We start from the raw sequence: 27,720 nt of genomic DNA on the forward strand, positions 1-27,720 counted from the left end.
CGCCAAGTCTGCTCTTCAATTTTTCCCTTAGAACTGTTCTACTTGCAATCTAAACAGCCTATACTCTATCTGAAAAGCTCAGCACTTGCTCCTAAAGCATTTTGTATACAGGTAAAGCACTCTTAAACAAATGAAAAAGTAATTCATTCACCTAAATTCTGTTGAGTACCCATTTCCCTATAGGTCCTTTCTGACTCAGTTACACAGCAATCTTTTTCACTATTTCTAGCATGTCAAAGGGTCAGTTGCTGGCATCCTCTCCTGTTCAGCTGGTGAATCTGGGAATCTTGAGGCAATGTTACAATTGCCTCATGTACACAGACAACCCTCTCCTCCTCCCAACAAATACAAATATATGCGAGAGATGCAACTATATAGCCAAACTGGAGGCTGAGCTCTCTCAATTCAGTACTGGCAAGACCAGTCAGGAGGAGAAGGTAACCACGCACACCACAAACCCAGTCTCACATAGAACTATCACAACTGCAAACCAAACACATAAACGCACAAAAACATACTCGGAGGCGCTGATTAAAAATCTACCAAAACAACAGAGGCCTCCAAAGCAGACACCCAAGCCACCACCACCTCAAGACATAACACATGCAACACATAATTCACAAAGTCAGTATGCTAAACAGTCGCAGCCCTTAAGGCCAAACAACATGCCAGACACACTTGTAATGGGTGACTCCATAGTCAGGCACACTGACGTCCCGCTCACCAGACTGAACAAGGAGAGGGTCACAGTAAGCTGCCTGTCGGGAGCTAGAATCCACCACATAACACAAGCACTCAGGTCACTCCACAGCAAGTACAAATATGACTCAGTCATTGTACATGCCGGTGTGAACGACCTGAGACGTACCTCCCTGGACTACATGAAAAGAGACATAGAGGAGCTCTCTGATTATGTAGCCCAGGCCGGTATGACCCTGACCTTGAGCAGCATCTTACCCTCACCAAGAATGATGCCACAGTACAAAGACAAAATGATCAGTTTTAACAATTGGCTTAATTACTGGTGTCATTCTAAGGGGATCCAGTGTCTGTCTGCTTGGGATGACATGCTTGACAAGCCACGCTGCTTTGCAAGGGATGGTTTGCACCTGTCACCCCTGGGCTTCCGGATATTGGCCAAGGCTCTTGCCACCCCCATAGTGCCTTTTTTAGGCAAGGTTCAAATGACAAAACTACCTCCCTAGAAAACACAAGTGGAAAAAAACTAAGGGTAATGCTGCTCAATGCCAGAAGTCTAAACCTCAAGATGCACGAAGCCCTCCTCAGTATGGAGAACATCGATGTCTGTGCAGTGACTGAAACCTGGTTCAAAGCTCCTGAGAGCACCCCAGCACTATCAGGTTTTACCTGATATCATGATTTCCGGCCCCAAAACTTGGACCGAACCACAAAAGGAGGGGGAGTATCCATTTTCATCAAAGATACCCACACCTCCAGGTTAGTGGCAACGCACGAAGCATTGGAGACTATCCAGGTGCAACTAACCATAGGCAAAACTGCCTTACAGTTTGTAGCATGTTACAGATCACCCTCTCAAACTCAGGAACCCCACACAGCCTTCCTGAAGACACTGGAGTGTATGAATGTCTCTCCAAATACCATCATTTTGGGAGACTTCAACTACCCAAACATAGACTGGGAACATTACTCAAGCCCCAACACCCTAGCCCAAAGGTTCCTAGAATTCATAAACTCAAATGCAATGGAACAACTAGTTACCATTCCCACAAGAGGAGACAGTATACTAGACCTGATCATCACAAACATGGGGACAAAATGCTCCACACCGGAAGTACATCCCTCTTTGGTAAGATCAGACCATAAATTAATTTCACTGGAAATCCACATCCCGCCCCCACCCCCTGCACAAAAGACCACAGTGAAGAACTTCTCGAAAGCAAACTTCACACTTCTTAAGACTGAAGTGGTATCATTCAAGGCCCCTGGGCCAGTGGAAACCACAATCCACACTGCTGAATCCTTTGCAAATGCCTTCTATGGGCACCTTCAAGAATGCATGGATCATGCAATCCCAAATAAAACCAAGACCCATTCCCCCAAAGGCAGGCGCCCGGTCTGGTGGACCCCAGCCATAAACAAACTTTACAACAGGAGGAGGAAGCTACTACACGACAGAGCAAAATCCCTAAAAGGGAAGGCATCTCTGATCAGTACTAGCAAAAAACTACGATCACTCATAAAATCATCCAAGGCCAACTTTGAGAGAAAAATTGCAAAAGACACAAAAGACAATCACAAGGCCTTCTTTAGCTATGTTAGAAACCTGGGTGGAAACTCTCAGATATGCTCAGAGTTAGTCCAAAATGACACAAAATACACTGAACCCACTGACATCGCCAACATTCTGGCAGACCGGTTCAGTGCAAATTTCTCCCCAAAAGGAGAAATAACTATCCCAGCAGAGTGTAGCCTCCCTAACATCTCAGATGCCCAGGTGAGAGCCGCCCTCTCTAAAGCTAAAAACACAGCATCAATGGGACCGGATGGTGTCCCGGGCTGTGTGCTACATGAACTCCAAGAGGAATTAAACGCACACATAAGGCTGCTGCTTAATCTTAGCCTTACCACAGGATACGTACCCAAAGAGTGGCGTACGGCAACAGTGGCCCCACTTCACAAAGGCGGTGCTTCTACGGACCCTGGAAATTACCGCCCCATAAGCTTGACGAGCCTGGTCTGCAAAGCTATGGAGAGGATCATTATGGAACTCATAAACAAAGACATTGGGGACCTACAGACATTGGATCCTACCCAATTTGGCTTTGTCAAGGGCAGATCCTGCCTTTTGAACTTGGTCGACTTTTTTGACAGTCACTAAGGCCATTGATGAGGGTAAGGCAGTTCACACAGCCTACCTTGACCTTGCAAAAGCCTTTACCCCACTCGGGCATCATAGACAAACTCACCAGCTTAAATGTAAACCCATATGTCACAAGATGGGTTGCAAACTGGCTCAAGGACAGAACCCACAAGGTCAGAGTTGCTGGAGCTATGTCAGACTCTAAGCCAGTCACAAGCGGTGTCCCACAGGGCTCAGTCCTGGGACCCCTCCTGTTCGGCATTTATTATTGGTGTCAGAGCCATGGCCTTAAGCTGAACGCCAAAAAATGTATAGTCATACCCTTTGGGAAAAACAAGGTACCGACAAATTACCACATAGGAGGTAATCCATTAAGTACGGAAGAGGTAATCAGGGACCTAGAGACCCAGGTTGACAGAAACCTCTCATTTGACACTCACATTGCCAAAGTGGTTAGGAAGACCTTCTATATTGCCCACCTTATCATGAAGGGTTTCATATCTAGATCAAGAGAGGTCATTGTGCCCCTGTACTCTTCTCTTATCAGGCCAATGATTGAGTACAATGCCCCATTTGGGATGTATCTCACCCGACATCTGCAGCAGTTGGAAAGACCCCAAAAGTTCCTCATCAAGAGGATAAAGGGTCTTAAACATATGCCATGTGCTGCCCGACTGAAAAAACTCCAGCTCTATTCAGTCGCATTCCGACTACTCAGAGGTGATCTGTGCCTGACGTACAAGGCCATGTCCAATCCTGAGTTAATGGACATGCTCCACCTCAGAAAATCCAAATCCATCAGAGCCACGAGAACAAGTGACTTAAACCTCAACACAGAAATAAATAGAACGTGCTGGAGGGACAGATTCATAACCCAGAGGCTCCCTACACTCTGGAACAGAATCCCTGTCCATGTTAGGCAGAGCCCCTCACTGACTCTATTCAAGAGAAATCTCGACGAGTGGATGGGAGATCGTAGGTTTACCCCGGGGGTCATCTCTGTGTCACTACTAAACAGAGGCATAGTAAACTAAACCCTAAAAGGGTGTAGTATTCTCATCCTAAGGGGTGGTGTAAGCCACATACACTCTGGCTAGGCTTATAAATGCCCTAGGGCAGATAGCCTAGTACAAACCTATGAACCTATTAATGTATATATTGGAGATTGATACACACGCACATTCAAGGTATAGATCACTATTGCAGTATCCTAAATTTTCAAAACTTTCCATGCACTCTGTTCGGACCTTGTGATGAACTTCATGTAAAGATAGTCTGGGCACAAATATCTTTAAAGCTTTTATGACCTAAAGAGCTGTCCTTTGGCAGGCCGCCCTAGAACTGTTCATTGGCTAGTGATCTTTCAAAGGTGGGCAGATAAGACCACTGTTGGAGAAAACCTTCCATTTAAATCTATTTTTTTCCTGAGGAAAACTTAGTTTTTCTGATTTGAAATATTGTATTTTGCTAGGAAACTAATTATTTATAGGGCAGTCATTGCATTTCTAATGGAGTTTGTGTAAATGTTTATGCAATTTCTGTAAAACAGAGGAAGTTGAAACCACAGAGACTGATGGCTGCACCATGGGGTAAGCCAAGATGAGTCTGCACAAAGAAAGTTGTTGAGGAGCTTTTTTGGTATCAAGCTGGCACCTGTTTTGCTGCAGCCACTGTTGGGTGACTGTTGTGGCTGCTAGTTATTCCTCAGACTGCTCATCTTTTTTTTGCATTTTCTGCTTCGGTTGTGTGTTTTTATTTTTCTTGCTGATAAACGTGTTTTTTTTTTGCTATGCTCATCTTTTTACACAGTCCCCTTGGTACTGAACCTACAGCCACCAAAGATCAGGGAATGTCCACATTCTCTGTGGTTGTAGAGATGCCCTTGGTGGCAAGAGAAAACCACGCTTTTAGATTTCATGGGAAGGGGCAAATGAATGTTCTTAACTCATACAGGATGGGTATCCATATCGTGGACAGGTATACCTATTATGGGTCTGTCATTTTGCAGGGGGTAGTTTCTCGAGGGAAAAATTAACTTTGTGAGAAAACCTTCCAGTCTTGCTTCCACTTTTCTGTTTCCATCTCTATGGACAAGGATGTTTTAGCAGGATTTGCTAAGGAGCTTATTAGTGATTTTTTTTCCTTGTCCTGTAATTCCGGGAAAAAGAGGAAAAGAGATCTTTCTCTTTCTAACTTTAAATTTTCAGTCAGCAGAGCAGACATTGCAGAGAAATGGTTGTATTTCTGGAATTTTTTTCTCAATCTGAATGTTCTGATTCTGACGAAAAGTATGGATTAAGATTTCCCCTTTGAAGATTTGTCTTTTTTCTAGACTTTTCTAAGATGGGAGTTTTTTCAGTTGGAACAGAATGAAATTCCTATGGCCCAGTATGATTCATTATAGTTGGATATGCCTAAACCTGCAGCTGTTTCTCCCTTTTTGCCTACTTTAGAGAATGTTTTTCTTGCTGGTACTTGTTTGCCTAATTGTCCATCGCCTTCTTCCAGGAAGTCTGACAAGACTGTACAGGTAACCTCAAACTCGTATTTGTTTTCCAACCCAAAGCCGATCCATCTGTAGTTTCTAAATTTTAATCTATTTCTGCTAAACAGATAATCCCATACCCTCTGACAAACCTGAGGAAGCCGTTGACAAGTTGGTGAAGAAAGTGTATTCCTCTGCTACTTTAAATTTAAAATTTAAACTGTCAAGCATATATGTTTTGAAGTATTTACTCTTATCTTTTGAGAACATGCAATAGTTAATTAACCTTCCTTCTCCTAAGGTACAAAATTCATTTAATGCCTCTCTACCTTCAAATTCTCATGTTACTAAGCAAGTGTGATTTTGATGCTGCTGATTTTGCTTCTTAGGTTCATAGGTAGGTACTAGGCTATTGGCCCTAGGGCATAATTAAGCCTAGCCAAAATGTTTCGGCTTGCGCCTCCCGTGTGGTTTAGTTACCTGAGCCTCTGTCGAGCAGGGCCACAGAAGTGATTCCCGGGGTGAATGGATCTGTAATGAGAAGATTGGCTTGCCTTCATTCTCAAAATTTTCTTGAAGATAGTAAAACTGAAATGTTAAATTCTCCCTTGGATAAGGAAGGTCTATTTGGCACCGTGCAGCTGGGTTGTTACAGAAATGTGATGAAAGGAGAAGTTGACTTATGGAGTGACTAAAATATTTTAGCTCTCCTTTTTTAAAGCAAATGAAAGTATCCCTTTCTTCTCAACTTTCTTTGCTGATAAGCAATTTAAGCAGCATGAAGCCAGAAGCTGTTAGGAGTTAAAACAAAGGCAAGGAGGCTCCTAAAAGAAAAGAAAAGTCTCTAAGAATGAAAGGCAGTCCTCCCAGTCAGCAGGAATCTGACATATTTCAGTTTAGCCACAGAGTAACCTATGGGTTCATCGGTTCTTCTGCCTTCTTACAGTTACAGAATGAAAAACAAATTGTAAGTATCCTCTGCTACCACAGCAGGATGCTAAAGTGCCTCAGTCATGAGTGACTGCTGTGACCATTTCTCGTTCCTCAGATCATTCATCCTTTTTTTTTTTTTTTTTTTTTTTTTAATCTGTGACTCCTGTCAGATGAAGCTAACCGCTGTCTCTGCTGTGGTAAACAATTCTCAGAGACTTTCATACCTTGTGTGTTGCTTGTTTAGGCCCAAACTGTGATGATGTTAATTGCTGTCTGTGCACCCGTTTAAATTCTAGGACTATGAGGAGTAGGGCTGTAATCTTGTCTAAGCGCCTTAGTCGGCAATCCACTTCCCATCGCACAATGGTGTCCATTGGTCATTCCAAGGTTGAGCTCCCTAAGTGAAAGAAGGAAAAAAGAGCCAAACTTCGGGCCGCTGACAACCTTTCTCTGTCCGCCAGTCCCCAAAAGCTCATTATTGCAGAGGAAGGAGAGGAGCCTTCTCAGCCCCTCTCTTCAGCGAGGTGATGGCAGAGGCTGCCTATGGAGACCTTTTCCAGAGTTTGACATGCAGTCGGGTCCCTCAACTTCCAACTTAGACCTTCGCACTCGGTTCATTGGTTGGCTCCGGAGTCGCACAGCAGACCTCTGCTTCTGGTGAACGATCCTCAACCGACAACATCATTTCAGGGTATTCACCAACATCAGTTATTTCTTTCAAAGAGACTGGCGTCTGAGGAGCAGACGTGCATAGGCCCAAGGCCAAAGCTACCCGTAAGAGCTTGTCCTCAGATCCTGTGCCTAGGCCTTCTGGCTCCCACCCCACAAGTTATCAGCGAGATTTGGTCAGGTTGACTGAGTGCCTTATTTCTTCAGTCAGAGGCAGGCCACCCCCCCCCCCCCCCGAATCTTCACTAGGTAAAAGGAAAAGAGACTGTATACCTGAGACCTTTTCAGAACGCCCTGATTCAGATGAGGACTCTGATCAGGAGGACTCTGCCCTTGAAGATGAACTCTTCCTTACCTCCTTTGAGGATTCTGATTCAGAGGAGGTTTTACCCTCTGCTTCACCCCCTGAGACATTACCTTTGGGGAGATGGTGCATTCCATGAGAGTTTTTCCAGTGGCAGGCACAGGAATACCCCCAATCTAAAAAGGTCAAGGAGTTCCTTGATCTTCCACAGCACAAATCCTTGACTATCCCTCCAGTTTTGGAAGTGGTAGAAGATGTCTTCATGGAATCATCTTTCAGCCCAGATTCTCTTCCACCAAGCTTCTCTTAAACCAGACAGGTTTTACAGGGTACTGATGGTGTTTTTTTGCTGCTCTGTTCGTGGGGCCAGGTTCTGCTAGGTCTGTTCACGCTCGCTTATCTCATGCTGACTCTGCTCTCCTACCCTACACCCATTCCCACCAAACCCTTCAGCTTCATTTATAACCTCTCTGCTCCTCCCAGTTCCTCTCGGTATCCAGTCACACACCACCCCCTCACCTTCCCACCCGCTAACCAATCTCACATAGGATGTGAAGAAAGACGTGGCTATCACTTCCTTACTGACAACGAATAGTCTTCAACCATCCCTTACACACTTCATCTCACATGAGACCCATAGTCAAAACTCACTGCAACCCCCACGCACAATAACAATGTTACTTTTACACACGGTCTCAACTACCTTTATTATAACCACTTATCTAATGACTTCATACCATGGACTACACATTACAAATATCTCCTCACCCACATTAATCAACACAGGCCAAACAACCAGCACTCACCCAACCACTTTAATATCACCATACCTCTACAACAACTCCCCTCTCAGAACTCTTCTCAGTTAAGCACTCTCCCACCCAACCAACTTCTAATGTGCTTCATAAATATTTAAAATTACTCACTAAACTTGTCAAATTATTCCCATGCAGTCTCTCTCTGCTTAATTAAGCAGGGGACATAATACCCTAACCCTGGTCCACATGAGCTCCCAACCAGAACCACCTGAAAAAAATACTCCACCAACAAAACTATACAATGCACCCCCATAGTAGCTCTGACCTCTTAATCTTAACATATTAACCTTTAACATTTAAACAAAGTTGAGCAATTCTACACTCCCCTCAACCTATATACTCCCAATATAGTCCTACTAACTGAAACCTGGTTAAAACTATACATCAAAGACCGTGAACTACTAACCCAGAGTTACAGTATTTATTGATTAGACAGATTTAATAAGCGAGGCGGTGGCATTGCAGTTATGTATAAAGAGATACTTATCCTAGAATGGTTAGACAACCACCCCTATGATCCAGATTGTTTAGAAGTACTTGTATCTAGCCTACAACTAAACATTAACAAATATATAATCTTCGTAGTCTACACCCCCTCAGGCAACAATTCTACAATAATTGAAATTCTCCTTAAGTGGGCAGCAACCAACTTTTAACCTTGAAACAATCACAGGAGATTTCAACCTAGACTGGTCTTCCTGCTCTAAATCATCACCACCCCAACTAGGATTGACACACTGTAAGAAACAGTCCACACTTGACTGAATTCTCACTAATAGATTGTTCTTATGTCCTCACTCTGCTTCTTCCCACAACAGAAAGTAAATCCTAAAAAAAGACGTCGCACACAAGTAAATCCATAACACACAGAATTTCTCCAATGATATTTTTAACTCTCTCTTCAAACAATGTAGCTAGTCCCCACTAAAATATAGCCAATTAGGTAATGCAACTCAGTACTGTAATTACACATTCCTGGAAATCCTAGATAAAGTCGTCCCCATCAGGAAAATCCGTGTAATAGCTAAACCAGCCACATGGCTAACATCACACACTAAACTAATTATGAAACAGAGGTAGAGAATGGTCCTACTGTTTGGCCACCAAAAACCAAACAACCTTCCGAAACTACTGACAATTAAGGAATGTAGTCAAGCAAATAAAAACAGACAGAAACATGAAAATAACCCTCCAAATTTTTGGGCCTGTATAAATTAAATTCTCAAAACTAACAACCCCCCCCCCCCAACACCACAGAAAGCATCGCCTCTCAGTTCCAGTCATTTTACTAATTTCATACAGTCCCTTATAAATCATAACACTACCAGTCCACTAATTGTCCCCACCACCTCTGCCATCAATCCTAAAGCATTTAACTTCAAACCAATACCTATGAGCTACATTAACAAACTTCTCCATCGACTAAAACCTTCAACTCAAGCAGCCAACCTGCTACTCAAGTCAAGTTCCTGAAGCTGGCAGCTGACACCATCTCTTACCTAGTCTCCCTACTAATAAATTGGTCCATCGCTGAGCAATACATCCCCAAACTCAAGACTACTATCAAACTACAGACCCATCGTAATACCTCCCTTGCCAAAATCCTCGAAGTGTATACACACACAAATCATGCCCTATTTCCTGAACAAACATGGCTTCAGACCCAGTTGTAGCACCACATCTGCCCTAAATAGCATCACTGATATAGTCAGTCGAGAAACAACAGCCTTTGTTTCATCAGTTTTCCTAGACATGTCAAAAGCATTTGACACTGTCTCACATCAAAAACTTCTGTATCAACTAGCCACCTTAAACTTCTCTCACTGCACCCTGTCATGGTTTCATAGTTACTTGTCAGACAGCAAGCTGTTAAATGGCTAGACAGTATATCGTCACTCTTCCTAGTCTCCGTAGGTGTACGCCAAGTTTCTTACTTGGCCCGCTTCTCTTTTCAATTTTTACAAAAGATCTCAATTCAGCCACCACATCAGCTAACATTATACAATATGGGGATGATTCTGCACTCATCTGCTGTGCCACCTCAATCCCCGAACTCTTGCAAAAAACACAAAAAGTATTTATATATGTTGAACATTACCTTTCTGCCAAAAGCTAATACTCAACCCCAGCAAGACCAAACTTCTATTTACTGGCAACAAAATATTGCAATCCCCCCATTCCATTCATCATTTGCTCCACTAACAACACCAAAATAGGGCCAGTTGACCACACAAAACTGCTGGGTGTCACCATAGATCCTTCAGTTATGACTTGCACATATCCCAAACAATCAAAAAGATCAATATAAAACTCTGGGTACTCTATAGAGCCAAACCATTCCTTACCCAAACTACCAAATTAGCCATTGCCCAAAGCCATCCACTATACATTTTCTTGTATGCATCATAATATCATTATTCAGCTCTTTGCAAATCAGACTGGCTGGAACACCCAAACCTAATATGCCTCAAGCAACTCACAATTTGCCACTCCCTCATCTTCCTACCAGACAACTGACCAGCCCTGAAAAACCTAGTAAAATCCTACACTACCAATAGAACCCTCTGGTAATCCAACAAACTTCTCTTAGAAGTCACTAAAGCCAGTAATAGCTATGGGGAATGCCTTATTCTCAAAGCACATCTCCAAAATCTGGAACTCAATACCCCAGCCGATTCTTGACACGGCTAACCCCTCCAAATTCAAAATTCTTCTTAAGGCCCATTTGACTAACAACTGGCTATGCTTCTGCTCATCACCAGGGTAACCCATCAGTAAATTCTTAGCACTATTCAGCCTATAGTTTACACTCCCTGACTTTTCATTTGAAAACTACCTCCAACTTATTACCTTCCTCCAATTTATTACTATATATTTCTATTCTAATTGCTTAACTTGGTGAGAATGCCATCCCATTCCCCTAAGTGGAAATATATTAATGTATTTGCTTTGCTTTGTTTCTGTTGTGTTTTATTCAAGTACCAACAATTATAATGTGTAATATGTATTACTAACCATGCCTACTGCACTATTTGAATTACTATTGTTTTTTGCTTTTTTTCATTTGTTTTCAACTTAATTGTATCACTGTTTGCTATGTAACCTGTTATTCTTTTTTAAATTCAGTGTAATCCTTATTTACTATGTATCTTGGAGCACACCCCCCCCCCCCCCCCCCGCCCGGGGCATCTGCTGAAAACTAGCCCGTCTTCGGACTCGGTCAGACTCTGTCTCAATAAATACTTGACTCCCATAAATTCCTAACGCTTCTGCTGACCCAGAGATTGTCACTCCTGGCTCCAAAGGAGTTAGGGCTAGTACTTCTAAAACCCCATTACCTATGGACAAAGAAAGCAGGGCCCTTGACAGGTTTGGGAAGAAGATTTACACTTCCTCTACCCTGGCCATGAGGGCTCTCAACTGTCAGTTCCATATGATAACATACTAGCAGAGTGTATTCACCTCCAAGGAATTGCTAGATCTCTGCCATTCCAGTTGCCATGTAGCTTGGCACTCTTTGCACTGTGGATATGACGCCCTTGAGGCATCTACCCGAGCTGCTGTCTCTGGCTTGGTCATCAGAAGGCATGCTTGGCTTGGGGAACAGACATTACCAGAACATAAAGTACTAGATGCATCCCTGGATAAGGACTCACTTTTTGGACCAAAGGCTGTGTTAAAGATGGAGGATAAAGAAAAATCCATGCAAACTATCAGACTTTCTCTAAGTCCAGCCACCTAGGTTCAGTAGGAATATTCCCACTTAGCATTGGGTCCTCTCTCTCCAAGTCAGAACCCATTCAGCAGAAAACCCAGAGAGAAAGGCCTCATAGACAGCAGCAACAAACTCAGAGGGCAAGGCAGTGGTCCTCAGGAGCACCCAGGCTGGGGAGTTCTAGGCCACAGGGGCCTAGCAGACATCAATGACTCTTTCTCCACCCAATCCCCCAACCCCAGACAAGATAGGAGAAAGACTTTCCCTATTCAAGGAAAACTGGGCCCTCATTTCCTCCAAGTGGGTTCTGCAAGTAATCTCAAACTGCTACAAGCTCATTTTCAAAGAACCACTAAGATTCTCAGGCTACCCCGATGTGCCACAAAACCAAACAGTAAAGGCCATTTCTCAGATTCACAGGGCTCTGTGGAACCACTACCAGACCACCAGATAGGAAAAGGGTTTTTCTGCAGGCTATTCTGGTCCCCAGGAAAGAAGACTCTTGGTGCCCTGTCCTGGATCTGTCCATCCTCAGTCCGTCCTAGATTCAAAATTCAAAAATGCTTAATCTTCAAAAGCTTCTTCCTGTGATCACTCCTCAGGCTCTAATGGTCACCTCAGACTAGAAAGATGCCTAATTAGCACATTCCTATAGAAGAATCCTGCAGAAGTGTCCCCCCCCCCCCCCCCGTTTTAGAGCAGGTACCAGTCACTTTCAATTCTCTGCTTTTCCCTTTGACTTGTCTACTGCTCCCAGGGTCTTCACAAAATGTTTGGCTCCAGTGATCACCTATGCAGAACGAGAGGCATCTTTATCTGGATGACTGCCTTATTCCATCCACAAGTCAGTCAAAGCTCCTCAAGGATCTGGCCTTCACCCAGACCCTACTTTCTTCCCCAGGGTTCACTATAAACCTCAGCAAATCTAACACAAACCCTTCCACTGGGATAGTTTTCCTGGGGGTTCTGCTGGATTCCTCCCACCAGAAAACCTTCCTTCCTCCAGACAAGGCTTCCTTCTTAACCCAATATGTCCAGGACATTCTGCAGAGGCAGTGCCTTTCAGAAAGGAAATTCCTCCGAGCACTGGGATACATGGCATATTGTATACTAATGATCCCTCTGGGCCAGGCGACACATGAGAAAGCGTCAGTGATACCTGAAGAATCTGTGGTGCCAGCACTCCTAGTCCCTGGATATGTGAATCCAGCTAATTCACTGCTTCAGCGAGGAATTGGCATAGTGGGTACGAGCATGTGCACAGAACCAGGGTCTCTCCTTCAGGTTCGTCCTTCAGGGCCAAACCTTAACCACAGATTCATCAGACACAGCCCGGTGACCCCATTTCAAGCACCTTCTATCCCAGGGTAAATGGAAAGAGCAGTTCAGACACAAGCACATAAATTGGAATGAATTGATGGCAGTACAGAAGGGTATGGTGGCCTTCAAGAATCACTGGACACCAGAGGTCCTACTTATAAAGCGGACAACACAACAGTCATGCTACATAAACAAACAAGGGGGCACCCACTCCTACCCTCTTTGCCCGGCTGTCCGTGCAGATCTGGGAGACTGCCGATGCAGTGGGGTTGCACCTGATGGCTCAGTACCTTCCTGGGGCTCAGAACACTCTAGCAGACACTTACTGGATCTCCACGAGTTGCAGCTGCATCAGGAGACATTTCTCAGCATAGTCCAGAAATGGAAATCCCCCTCAAATAGACCACCGACAAAAACACTCAACTAAAAAGATTCTGTTCCAAGAGCAAACTTCACACAGTGTGAAAGACCGATGCCTTCTTCCTCTGGAGCCACCTATTTCTTTATGCCTTTGCTTCCAAGGGTCCTCCTAAAAATTGGGGAAGAAGGACCAAGGTGTCATCCTGATGGCACCAGATTGGCCCAGGCAGCACTGGTACCCTCTGCTTCTGAGTTTGACAAAAGAAAAACCTTGGCTGTTACCTTAGAGTTTGGATCTTCTGTCTCTGGCAAAGAGAAAGCTCTTGTACCCCATCCTGCAGATACTCAAACTCTCAGCCTAGTTAATTCATAAAAAATTCTACCCTGAACACTGCTTGAGTAGTGGGGGGTGCTTAATGTCCTCAGATTCTAGAAGACCCAGTTCTAGGAAAACTTACTCTGCCAAGTGGAAAAGATTCTCTATTGTCAGCCGCAAGCCCTCAACCCTGTTTCAACCAACATTTCAGCCATTTTGGATTACCTGGCTATAATGGTGGACAAATGCATGTCCTTTTCATCCATTATGATACATGCTTCTGCCATTTCAACCCACATCCCTACTCTTCCTTCTGTCTTTTCTCGCCCCCTAATGAAACAATTCCTTAGTGGAGTGCTGCATGTCAGACCTCCCAGGAGGCAGCCCACTCCTCCTTGGGACCTCAACTTTATTCTAGAAAAATTGATCTTACCCACCCCCTTTGAATTGTCTACTTCAACGGATTTAAAATTCTTGACCTGGCAGATTGCCCTTTTACTGGCCATCACCTCTGGTAGAAGGATCTCTGAGTTGCAAGCCATCGTGGCAATGGAACGCTTTCTTATATTCCACCCAGACAGATTATCACTGAGAACTAACCCTTCCTTTATGCCCAGGGTGGTCACGGAAAATTCCCTGAACCAAGCCATACACTTGCCTACTTTTCTTCCTTAAACCACAGAACCAGGAAGAGAGAATCCTTCACTCCTTGGATGTACACATGCAACTTCGCTACTACCTTGACAGAACTAAAAACTTCCAGAAAATCAGAACTGTTTTTCTTTGCCTTGGGCTCTGAAGAAAAAGTCTCCGAACAGAGCATCTCTAAGTAGATCTCCCACTGTATTTCCTTTTGTTACACCTAACCACAGCAACAAGCCTCCTGAATCTTAGGTCCCACTCAACTAGGGCCACTTCTACCTCCACTGCATTCCTGAGGGGAGTACCTACCAAAGACATTTTGGAAGCAGCTACCTGGTCATCAGTACATACCGTTACTAAACAACACTACCATCTGTCAGCCTTTTCCAAGTCTAGAACATGATTTGCCACTGCCATGTTGTAGGGCATCTTCTCTTCTCCTTAAGGCACCTACCACCCTCATCTTAGCTTTTTGGGAATCATCCCAAAAGTCTGGACTGCAGCGGTGAAACGCAAAGAACATAGTACAGTTGTGTACACTTCCCATAAATGTAGATATAATGTATTCATTGTTGCAGTCTTCTTTCCCTCCCTCCATCCCCCCAGTTCTCCTTACAGTAACAGTTTAGTTCTTTGTCCTCCTGTTCCATAGGACCCTCTGAAGGGATGCCCTACAGGCCTCCTTTCCTCTAACCTTGTCCCTTGCTTAAAGTTCATCTATGGGGTTCCTACTTTCTGGGGCAAGAAAAAACTGATGTCATGGTGTTTGCTGGCTCCCTTTAATACCCAGGCATACTGACATCAGGGTAGGGCGTTTGCCAGTCCAGGGAGGTGGGGGATTTTCACTATGGTAGTTGGGCCTTCCAAGGGCTTCTGAAGCAGGAAATCCCATAAGTCATGACTGCAACAGTGAATACACTCTGTCTGCATTTATGGTAAGTGTACACAACTGTAATTTTTTTGCAGCCTTTGCTGTAGAGGTTCTTAAAATGCGAGAGAGGTAACTGTCTCAAGGAATCTCTCACTTTTCAGCCTGCCTTCTGCAAATTTGCTAAGGGGTTTAATGGTTTGTCTATACTGTTACTCAAGCAGAATAATCACAGAAAGCCAATGGTAAATTTTTAAAACAATGACAGGGAGGTTCCAAAAAGAAAGAAGGACCCCTCAGAACAAAGGACAATCTAAGTTTGATCATCTACAAGACACTCCCTCCCACCGTAGGAAACCTTCAATCCCTCCAAAAAGTATGATCCCCAATTTCTCTATTTGGTGAAAATAGTTTCAGATGGGTTTGGAAAGTAATCAGTCAAGGCTGCAAATGGTAGTTGGAATCTCTCCCTTCTTTTGAGGGATTCCCATCATCTTTCATACAAAGCTTCTCCCGACCCCCCCCCCCCCGTCCATCATGTCAGCATCTGCTGTCTCGGGGGGGGGGTGTTAGGAGCAGTTCCCCCTCCCGTCATCTAGGAGAAGGGCTTTATTCAAGAATGTTCCTGCCAAAGAAAAATAATTTATGGAAATCAGTTCAGAATCTTTCCTTTCTGTGATAGTGCCCAAGTTCAAATTGTTATCCCTTCACACAGCATGTTGCCTCTCATTACTATATATTAAGATTTCAGACTGTTTTCAATCTCTGGATCATGCCATCAGTTCTCTGCAGTAACCTTTGGTCTACCCACTGCTTTAAGGATATTCACGAAGTGTCACGCTCCTGTGATAGCCTACTGCAGGTTATTCACTTTTTCCATATTTATACCACTTGCTTAACTTTGCATAGTTTTTTTTCAAAGTGAGAGGACCCTCTACACACTTGGATTCCAGGAGAAAGCATAAAAGTCTTAATAGCCGCCTCCTCACAGGATTGCTTTTCTGTGTCTCCTAGATGAAAAATAGATCTGTATCTAGACTTATTTTGGAATTTTTCCACTCAAAACTATTGTCTCGGAGAGGAAATAACTTGTGAATTTGGGTCTCTTGGCATATCCGTCATATTGGTCAATGCTGCAGCAGCCTTTCTCTATATGGGTTATATCCTGCCAAGGATATAATGGCCATCCGGCTTTCAGAGCTTCAGGGCAACTTCCACTCAGTCAGGTCTGCTTGAGTTGAGCTGACTAAAACGACAGGTTTGGGAGCTAAACCCTTCAGACGTTTCCTGCCACTGAAGAGTAGACTCCTGCAGGCCTTCAAGGATTATCGGTTGGCTTGTGCTGTTCCTTTGCTGTACAGATAAGTTCATATAAGTTCATATTTTTTTGAGGGGGGGGGGGCTTCCGTTTAATAGAAGTTATTTTATTGTACTTTCCTGTGTAGGAAATTTATTTTTAAGCTAGGAGTGTATGTTGTAACAGACTGTTAAGACACTTAACTGTCAATCCCTGGTAGGGAAGGCGGTCTCTAGCCTGCAGTCCAAATATTTTCTTGGCCTCATCCCCGTTACTTTTCCCTCTTTAGTTATTTGCTTCCAGTACCTTGATTCCACTGCCAGTTTTCTCCAGTAAACCCCAACCCCCCCATTGCTTGTTTTCTGTATCCCTACCTGCAATCATCTCTGTTTGCAGGATCTTTATCCGTTCTCATGTTTGCTTAGTTCTTAGAATACTTTCTGCTGCTTTATGAATATAATCTGTGTGGTAGTGGTCGTGGTTCTCCTTAAGGGTCTGCATCCAAAATCACACTCTCTATTGATTTAGAGGCACTTTGTTGTCACAGTATTAATAATGGATCCTACAGAATTTATTGTGCAAAAAAACTGCACAGTTTTACTGTCCTATTTTGTCTTCTAAATTTGTAGCTTTTAATTATACAGTAGGTGTCTGTAAAAGGCTATGATAAAGTGAACCTAATGAGTTTCCTTTTTATAGCAGTAATACATCATAATATTAAAGTATGTGTTAAAGCATTTTAGGCTCTGCACTCTGTTGTTGTGACCATGTCGTTATGAGCCTTTATATTTAACCTTACATAAAATTTTGATAGTGTAGAAATAATGCACTTTTTATTGCTTTAGGTCTGTACCATCTCCAGGGAGCTCTGGCACTGCTGCTGCACCAGGTGGCTCCCGAAAACTTCAGCAGACACAAGCACAGGTGAATGAGGTAAGTACTCATAAGTCTGTCATTGGAAATGTTCACCCCTTTTTTAAGATTGAATTATTACTTGTGATATAGGCAAACTTAGAATGTGAAGTTGTTAAATCCCGCCGTTTATTCTCACTGATGGGTTCAGAGTCGATCCTCGGCTCCAACATGGCCGTTAGCAAAGCTCAAGGTTTACCAGTAGCTCGAGACCAAGCCCCTTATCCCATGATGCACTGCTGGAATTACCCAGATCTCGGTGTTCCAGATTGCTCGGACCAATTTTATTGGAAAGATTCTTCTATTCGCAAGTTTTAAAAACTTTTTCTTGACTTTTTCTTGTTAGGATAGTTATATCTATATATCTATATCTATATAGATTTAGATATGTGCCCTGTGTTGGCTTTGTTTTTAGTATATAGAAGTGTTTCTAGTTAGCAGTTGGCCTAGTAGTGTTGGCCTTGTATTTAACTAGATTCTTAGTCAGTAGTTATTTCAGTAGCTAATAGTTGCTTAGAGTGTGTTTTTTTTTTCTTTTGTTTAAATTTGTCTAAATTTAAAAGGATGTCTGAAGAGAAAGAGAAGCAACATCCTAAATCTGGATTCAAAAAATGTCCGGATTGTGGACAGTAAATGTCCCTGATGGGCACATTCAGTGTGTCTTTTGTGTGGGGGCATTACACCTCCAAGACTCTTGTGGCATCTGTCACTCCTTCTCTTTCAGGGTACTTTAGAGAGGAGGAGGAACTTGGTGGATAGGGGTTTACTTCAGCACCCCTTCTCAGATGCACTGGGTGACCAGGATGGTGCTAGTAAATCCTCTAAGTCATCCAAATCTTCAGGTGACTCCAAGTTATCTAAAAAGGCTAAAAAAATGGAGGGTGTAGGGTCATCGGTTCCACTGCCTTCGGAACAGAGTGTCCCTTCCGTTTAGAGCCAGCTGACAGCTTTGGAGCCGGTTTCTGAGATTTCCTCATCTCCTCTGCTTCAATCAGCACTCTCGTTGCACTCCTCGAAGTCTTCTGTCAGCCTCTCCGATCTGGATATGGACCGGTTGATGCAGAAGCTTTTACAGGCACCAGGCCTTGCCAAATTGTTGTCGGCTCCAATGTCTCCGTTGGAGCCGAAGACCATTACCCCGGACTTGACTGCACCTCCTCCGAGTTGTACTGGACTTTCGGAGCCAGAGGAGGCCGACCTGATGGTTGTGGAGCCGAGACCTGCTCTAGTGTTATCGGGTCCATCTACTCGGACGTCCTCTGCGCCGACCAGGGAATCTAGGAGCAGACACTCTCCTGTCTGCTCTGGAGAGGATAGTCGTACCGATTTGTCGGTGCCAACTCTTCCTCTCGGGACTTCGGCTCGGATGAGCTCGGCTCCTACCTCTGGCTCGGAGCCCATGGCCTTGGTGTGGGAAGATCGGATGGTCCCTCCGGATCAGTCTACCCCTTCTCTTCGGAGTCATGGTGCGTTTGATGCCATGAGGAGAGTCCTGTCTCCAAAGACATCAGCATCATATCTGGCTTCCTCCTCCCCTCAAGCGCCTGTGTCCGCTACTGCTTCTACCGGTCAACCCAAGCGTAGAGACCCTGAGCTTCAAGTAGCCCCGCAGGGCGCCCCCCTGCTCTTCTGAGACCTCCCCAGAAGCCCCCACTGAGGAGGTACCCAGGAAGAGACTGTGCTAGAGGAGGCACTTGGACTCCCCACAGGAGTCTTTGACATCTGACACTTGGATGAGTCAAAAGGGTCCCCTTGATCCCCCTTTGAGGATATCTCCTTTGCGGAGATATTAGAGATCCTTAATCAGAGTGGTGGTTGGCAGTCCAAAAGCCCTACTGAGGACGAGTCAGTGCTTTTGAAGGCTTTCGGGTCTCCACCTTCCACCTCTTGGGTGTCTCCGCCTTACGATGAACTCATGGAGCTGATCTCTCGTAAGGCGTGGGAGTCTCCAGAGGCCATGGATCCTGTCCCTCGGAAGCCAAATAAGTTCATATTTGCCCCTGTGGACAAAGCTTTTTTGACTAAGGGAGTGCCTGTTGATGCCATGGTGGTGGCGGCAGCCACTAAAAAGGAAACGTCTAAGACGTCCTCATCTATCCATCCTCCTAACAGATTCCAAGATCATGGATAGATATGGGAAACGCATGTTTAGTTCAGTGACTTTCCCTTCAGTCACTGAACTATTTAACCCATTTTACCAGACTACAAAGAGATGATCTGAAGGAGCTAGGAGATACTCTCCAGGGTACGGTAGCTGCAGGGGTTGCCGACAGAGTTACCACCCAGCTCGCTACCCTAAACTCGATTGTGAACTCGTCCATGCATCTCGTATCTTCTGCAGCTGATGGTTCGAGTAGGTCCGCTAGTTCAGGCATTGCTGTGTGTAGACAAGCCTGGATGCATCTCTGTTCCGTCTCTGTTCCTTTGCGGAGCCTTTCAAGTCTTCCTTTATCAACACCCCATTTGATGGCTCATCCCTGTTTGGGCCCAAGGTAAAGGAAACTCTAACCAGGTGTGAGCAGGAAGGAAAGACTCTATCTGCCATCTGAGTCCATTTTTCTATCCCCTACTCGGCCCTATCCCAAGGGCCCTAAGGGCGGAAAGATGTGGTTCCGAAAAGCCCAGGGAGCCTTTCAGGACACACATGGCAAAACCCCCTCTAGAGGCAGAGGAGGGGGTTGTAATGGAAGACCCCGCCTGCGCGGCAGGGGGGTCTACAACAGCAGGGTGACAGAGGCCAATTTCTCTGGTCAGCCCTACCAGCGCTCCTGAAAGGAGACCAGAGCCTGACAGCCGGGAGTCGCTTATCTTTGTACCGAGAAGCCTGGCTAAACATAACATCCGATAACTGGGCACAAAGCATCATTTCCAGAGGGCTTTTCATACCGATGTTCTTCATCTCACATTGCTGCAGTCCTTACACTTGGGTAGTCCGCTGTCCTCGGTCGGCCCGAATATCAAAGTATTAGGCTGACGTCGGTCAAGGCGCTTAAGACTGACATCAGGACGTCAGGGTACAAATGCGCATGACCGACGTCATATCCTCAGTCTTTTTTGCCGCATGGTCCGATGCAGAAGCAGCGTTGCAAGTGCCGTTCGGCATTCTGAAATTTTTCGAATTCGGAGTTTCAGACCGAGTCAAAGTTGGCTAAGTACCCCGTTGGGGAATATTTTAGTTTTTTCTTGCCTCAGTGGTTTACCGGATGTCAGAAAAAGTGAATAACTGTATTTCTTGTGGGAAACAGATACCGCATAGAGATTATCATACTTTGTGTATTCCTTGTTTGGGGCCTGAGCACAACGTTGTTGGGTGTCGCTTTTGTGCTAGGTTCAATAAGCGCACTATTAAGCGAAGGTTAGATTGTGCCAGGTTGGTCTTTGGGAAGCGGTGCAATTATAAGATGTCGTCGGATGCTCTGACGCCCGCTTCTTCGAAGAAGCGCAAAGACAAAGCAGCTAAACCCAGGCAAGAAGAGTCGTCCGTACCGGACGCCGGTTCTTTAGAGGCGTCAGTGGAACCGGTGGTTCCGCCGGAGGCTTCTCTGGAGTCCCAGGGGGAGACTTTGTTATTGCAGGATGTAGCCTCTCAGGAGGCAGGTCAGGCTGAAGGGGCTTCTCAGGTTACTGTACTCCCCTCCCTTCCTAGGGTGGTTAGGCCCTCTCCTTCTGTTTCTAAGGCTTCTCCCAGAGGCAGGCCAGGTTTGGCTTCTGTTGGTGTCACTCCTAGTTCTACAGGATCTGTGCCCAAGAAGCACATGCTTAAAATGGCAGAAGATTTAATTACTTTGATTAGAGGTTCTTTGCGCGCTCCAGATAAGAGGCCTAGGGTGGAACCAGAGTTGGGGAGTTTTGAGCAGGCTTCAGATGTTTCAGAGTCTTCGGCTGAAGACTTGCAGGAGTACTCTCCTTATTCTGATTCTGATGCAGATGATTCGACTCCTTCTGCTTCTCCTCCAGAGGATTTTTCTTTTCAGAGACTCTTCATTCCATGAGGGAACATTTTAAGTGGGAAGGTCAGGACTTCTCTGATTCCAGGAAAAGGCTTAGGGAATTTTGCTTTTACCCCAGCATAGGCCTTTGGCTATACCACCTGTTCTGGATGTTGTGGAAGATGTGTTTGCAGAGGCTTCACTTAATCCTGATTCTTTGCCTCCTGCTCATGTTAAACCGGATAGGTATTACAGGGTGCCTGAGGCTCATAAATATCTTTATAAGAGTCCTAGGGCGGACCCAGAAACTGTTAGTCAGGGACCTAAGGGTGTCAAGGCCTCTGTTGTAAAAATCCGGTTCCTCCAGATAAAGAGGCCAGAGCTTTGGATAGATGGGGAAAGAAAGTCTATACTTCTTCCACCTTAGCTATGAGGGCTTTGAATTGCCAGTTTCACATGTTGAAATATCAAAACTATCTTCTTTCTCAATTGAAGTCTAAGGTAGATGCTCTGGCGGAAGGCATTGAGTGTAAAGAATTACAAGATTTAGTACATGTTTCTGAACAGGTGGGTAAGCATTCTTTACATTGTGGTTTTGATGCTGTACAGGCCTCGTCTAGGGTGGCTGCCACTGGGTCAGTTCTTCGCAGGCACGCCTGGCTGAGGGATCAGAATTTATCTGAACATGTTAAGACAAGGATTTTGGATGCTCCTTTACAGTCTGATGTGTTGTTTGGTTCACCTGTGGAGTCAGTCTTGAAGAAAATGGAGGACAAGGCTAAGTCTATGCAGACTGTTAAAGATTTTTTGCAAGTTCAGCCTCCGAAGTTTAGTAGGAATTGGCCTGCTAAGGGGTGGACGTACCCTTCTTATGATTCACAGTCTAGGGGTAGATCTTTATGATTCACAGTCTAGGGGTAGATCTAGATGTGGTAGGGGCAGAGCTCAGAGCTCCTTCAGACCTAGAACAGGGAGTTCTCCTGCACAATCTTCGGGTGAGGGCAGGGGCCAGTCCTTTCGTAAACAGGCCCAATGACCTACCTTTTCAGCTGCCAGATCCTTCTTGCCTGGCAGCACCTTTGGGAGGAAGGTTGGCACTCTTCAAGGAAAATTGGAGTTTGATTACCCAAGATAGATGGGTATTAGATATCATACACCAAGGTTACAGGTTTTATTTCCATACCTTGCCTCCTTTCAAAGGCATGCCGGACGTTCCTCCTCAGCAAAGACTAGAGGCTCACAAACAAATTTCTCTGCTGCTCCAAATAGGGGCCATACAACCGGTCCCTCTGCCAGAAGTGGGCCTAGGATTTTATTCTCGCCTGTTCCTAGTACCAAAGAAGGGGAACGCGTGGAGACCAATTTTGGATTTATCTATCCTCAACACTTATCTGGACATTCCCAAGTTCAAAATGTTGACGTTACAACAGCTTTTACCTCTGCTGGGCAAAGATCACTGGATGGTGACTCTGGATCTCAAGGAGGCTTACCTTCATGTTCCTATCAGGCTAAGTTGCAGGAAGTATCTGCGTTTTCGAGCTGGGACTTCTCATTATCAGTTCTCTGCATTGCCCTTTGGCTTATCTACTGCGCCCAGAGTGTTCACGAAGGTTCTGGCTCCAGTGATGGCTTTCTTCAGGCTAAGAGGAATACAGATCTATCCTTATTTGGACGATTGCCTGATTCTGGCCCAAGGAAAGGACGAACTTCTTCATCATTTACAATATGTGATAGCAGTGCTAAGATGCCTGGGGTAGTCTGTGAACGAAATAAAGTCCAGTCTAGTACCCTCTCAGGACATGTGCTTTCTGGGTGTGAGACTGAATATAGCATCCCAGATGGCCTTTTTGACCCCGGACAAACAAAAGAATCTTTCTCTTTACTTCCATCAATTGCCTCATCAGTCCAGGCTGACTGCAAGGACAGTCCTTCAAGCCTTGGGGTTCATGGCATCTTGTATTCTGGTGCTTCCCAATGCCAAACTGCATATGAGGAAGCTGCAATGGTATCTCAAAAATGTATGGACACAGCACTGCCAAGATATGGACACTGTCATTCAGATAATACCTTGCATTCAAAAGGAATTTTTGTGGTGGGCTCAGGAATGTCACCTAAACAAGGGACTCTCTGTGACCCGGCCAGAGGCGAGTCAGATTCTAACGACAGATGCCTCAGACAAAGCTTGGGGAGCTCATCTAAATGGAAAGTGGGTACAAGACATGTGGCCTGCCAGACTTCAACATCTACATATCAACTTGAAGGAGATGTTAGCAGTCCGATTTGCATTGATAGCTTTCAAGGATTTACTTCTTCCTGGGCAGGTGTTGGTTCTAACAGACAACACAACTGTCATGTGGTACATCAACAAGCAAGGGGGAACACCTTCTTATCCTCTATGCAGACAAGCAATGATTTTGTGGGAGACTGCTCTCAGTTTACAGCTAAATCTTCAGGCAAGGTTTCTGCCGGGAGCACAGAACTCCTTAGCAGATGTGTTGAGCAGACAAATTATGGATCCCCACGAGTGGAAATTGGATCCTCATGTATTTCAGAAATTGACAGTGTTATGGGGAACTCCAGACATAGATCTGTTCGCTTCTCCACTAAACTACCAGCTGCCAAAGTTTTGCACAAAAAGGTTTCATCCCACAGCTTGGAAAGTGGATGCTCTCTCATTCAATTGGAGCAATCTTCATGTGTATGCCTTTCCACCTCTGCCTCTCCTCCCAAAGGTACTCCTGAAGGTCAGACAGGACAAGCCAAAGATGATTTTAATAGCTCCAGATTGGCCTCGACAGCACTGGTACCCATTACTGAGAAGTCTGGTACGGGAGCCTCCATGGCCTTTGCCTTCGATTCCACACCTGCTGTCTCAGGAGAACAGTCATTTACTCAATGTAAAACTTCACTCTCTTCACCTAACAGCCTGGCATATTCTGTTTTAAACCCTGGAGGGTCTCAGCTTCCACAGCAAGTTTTGAATGTTATTTTGGAGGCCAGAAGGCCTAGTACAAGGAAAGTGTATGCAGATAAATGGAAGAGATTTTTATTTTGGAGTACAGCAAAGGAATTTGATGTTTCTAAGCCTAATTTAAGTGTGGCTCTTCAGTATCTTACTGAGTTACTGGACAAAGGTTTGTCCTTCTCTTCTATTAAGGTTCATGCTGCAGCAATTTCTGCTCACTATGACTGTGACCCACCATTGTTTTCTCATCCTTTGTTTAAGCAATTCCTTAGAGGGGCAAAGAATATAAGACCCCCACGTAGAGCTCCTACTCCTGCTTGGGATCTCAATTTTGTGTTGGAGAAACTCACTCTACAACCTTTTGAGCCTGCAGCTACTGCTGAGTTGAAATATTTATCATGGAAGACTGCTTTTTTGTTGGCCATTACCTCTGCGAGAAGGGTTTCTGAGTTACAGGCCCTTATGGCAGTTGAGCCTTTCTTAATTTTCCATAAGGATAGGGTGTCTTTGCGTACTAATCCTTCCTTTATGCCTAAAGTGGTTTCTAGTGTGGCTTTAAACCAAACTATTCATTTGCCTACTTTTTATGCAAACCCCCAAAATAAAGGGGAAAAGATTTTGCACACTTTGGATATACACAGGCAGTTGCGATATTATTTGAGCAGAACTAAAGGGTTCAGGCAGTCTCAGCAGTTATTTGTTTCATTTGCTTTGGGTTCTCAGGGCAAGCCTGTGTCAAAACAAACTATTTCTAAGTGGATTGGGTTTTGTATTGCTTTCTGTTATTCCCATCATGGTAAGGAGATTCCAGCTGAGATTAGGCCCCATTCCACTAGGGCTACTGCCACTTCTACAGCTTTTTTAAGGGGGGTGGCAACTAAAGATATTTTAGAGGCAGCTACTTGGAGTTCAGTGCATACTTTCTCTAAGCATTACCACCTTCCACTTTACTCTAAATCTAGGGCTGGTTTTGCCACTGCAATTTTACAGGGCATTTTGGCAGCTCCTACTGCTTTATAGTTTTGCCATCCTCCCTTACCTCTGCTTTGGGATTCTACCCAAGTGTAAGGACTGCAGCAATGTGAGATGAAGAACATAGTACAGTTTTGTACCTACCATAAATGTAGATGTTCGAAGATCCACATTGCTGCAGTCCAATTTACCCTCCCTCCTTCCCCTCTGTAGTTAGAGGCGGTTGTGTGGTTTGGGTTGTACATATTGTGAATATTGTATATATTGTACATATGGTTAGTACAAGGGTGGTTGGTTGTTTTTTGCTGTCTTTTGGTTTTGACCTTTCTTTTTAGGGTCTTCTGACATCTGGGGCAAGAAAAGACTGAGGATATGACGTCGGTCATGCGCATTTGTACCCTGACGTCCTGATGTCAGTCTTAAGCGCCTTGACCGGCGTCAGCCTAATACTTTGATATTCGGGCCGACCGAGGACAGCGGACTACCCAAGTGTAAGGACTGCAGCAATGTGGATCTTCGAACATCTACATTTATGGTAGGTACAAAACTGTACTTTCTCTTCCCCTCCGACTCCTGTCAACAGAATCCTGGATGTTCCACCCAGTCTCAGGGGACAAGCAACTATAGAGGTCCGCAAGTTGCTAGAAAAAGAGTCATCCAGCCAGTCCCAGCAGACCAAGCAGGATTCGGAACTTACTCAAGATTCTTTTTGGTTCCAAAGAAAACTGGGGACTGGAGACCTATCTTGGACCTCAGCAGACTCAACCAATTTGTAAAAAAAGAGAAGTTCCGAATGGTTACGCTTCAGGCCATTCTTCCCTTTTTAGGGAAAGGCGATTGGATGTGCTCCATCGATCTCAAGGATGTGTACTGCCACATAAAGATGGACAGACACTCCAGAGATCACCTGCATTTCTGTCTGGGAGCCAATCACTACCAGTTTCGAGCCCTGTCCTTTGGTCTCAGTACAGCCCCCAGAGTGTTCACCAAATGCATGGCAGTGGTCACGGCTCACCTGAGGCGTCTAGGATTCCAGGTGTTTCCATACCTAGACGATTGGCTCCTTACCGCCACCACCAGGCATCAATTGATTCAGGCACCAGAATCTACTCTGACACTCTGCAACCACTTAGGCATTACAGTCAACTTCGAAAAGTCTGCCTTGTTGCTATCGCAGCATACCGTCTTTATAGGAGCAGAGTTAGATACCTCAACCACCATTCTACGTCTTCCAGTCGAAAGGGTCTCACTTCTTTGACACCACTTCAACTCATTGGTGTCAAAGAACAGAGCTACAGCCGCAGAGGTCTTGAAAGTACTAGGTTTGATGGCGGCAGCAATTCTAGCCTTTCCACTCGCAAGGATGCATATGCGAATTCTTCAATGGCTTCTGTTCTCTCAATGGTCTTGCCAGAAATTGCCAATGAACCATATGATTCTCATCACAAACTCTTGCAAGAGGGACCTTCGGTGGTGGTTGATGTCTCTTCATGTCACAATAGGACGACCCTTTGTGCCCCCCCAGTAGCCACTGTGACCGCGGACGCTTCCCCGATAGTGTGTGTGTGGGGGGGCATTTTCAGGGAAAGACTACCCAAGGCACATGGACGGATCAAGAGTCATGTTTGCATATCAATGTTCTGGAGTTGAGAGCAGTACTTCTGGCGTTGCAGGACTCTCTTCCTCTAGGGACAATTGCAATTCAGGCAGACATGTCAGTGGTCTGGTACTTGAACAAACAGGGCGGAACCAAGTCTTACCCCCTTTGTCGAGAAGCCCTCAGGGTATGGCAATGGGCTGTGTCATTCCAGCGTTTTCTGTTAGCAGCGCACATCCCAGGGAAATCCAATGTGATAGCGGGCAAGCTGAGCAGGGCAATCTTGTTGCCTCACGAGTGGTCTCTCAACCAACATGTTGCGGACATGATTTTCCGCAAATGGGGCAAGCCTTACTACGACCTCTTTGCCAGTCACATCAATACCAAATGCAGAAGCTACTTTGCCCTGATACCACCTCCGGGACATCCCCCGAGAAGCGCACTTGTACACGATTGGCCTCCGGTTCTCCTATATGCATTCCCTCCAATTCCATTAATGCCCAGGTTTTTACAGAAAGCAAAGTCGCTGGGAGGGACTGTTCTCTTTATAGCCTCCCATTGGCCTCGACAGATTTGGTTCCCTTTTCTTCACCATCATCTGCTGGAGGGTCCATGGATCCTGGACCCAGTTCCAGACCTCCTGACACACACCCGTCAGGGGACCTCCATCCTTCACTGTAGTCTCTAAAGCTGACTGCTTGGCTGATCCACTTCCCCAAATAGCCAGGCTTTATTCCCTCTCAGATGATACAAGACAAATTCTATTGTCTTCTTAT

At 45.0% G+C, this 27,720-nt stretch overlaps 1 protein-coding gene across 1 annotated transcript in view; it reads left to right on the top strand.

Annotated features, from left to right (window-relative positions):
- Window positions 1-27,720, top strand: part of VAMP3 (vesicle associated membrane protein 3) — a 594,205-nt gene that overhangs the window by 123,785 nt on the left and 442,700 nt on the right. Inside the window, exon 2 of the mRNA XM_044056443.1 lies at window positions 17,415-17,502. Coding sequence (XP_043912378.1) covers window positions 17,415-17,502 — 88 coding nt within the window. The remainder of the gene's footprint in view (window positions 1-17,414; window positions 17,503-27,720) is intronic.

The sequence above is a fragment of the Protopterus annectens genome, chromosome 14.part0 (genome assembly GCF_019279795.1).
Source record: "Protopterus annectens isolate FY-2018-M chromosome 14.part0, PAN1.0, whole genome shotgun sequence".
In the NCBI taxonomy this organism is placed as follows: domain Eukaryota; kingdom Metazoa; phylum Chordata; order Ceratodontiformes; family Protopteridae; genus Protopterus; species Protopterus annectens.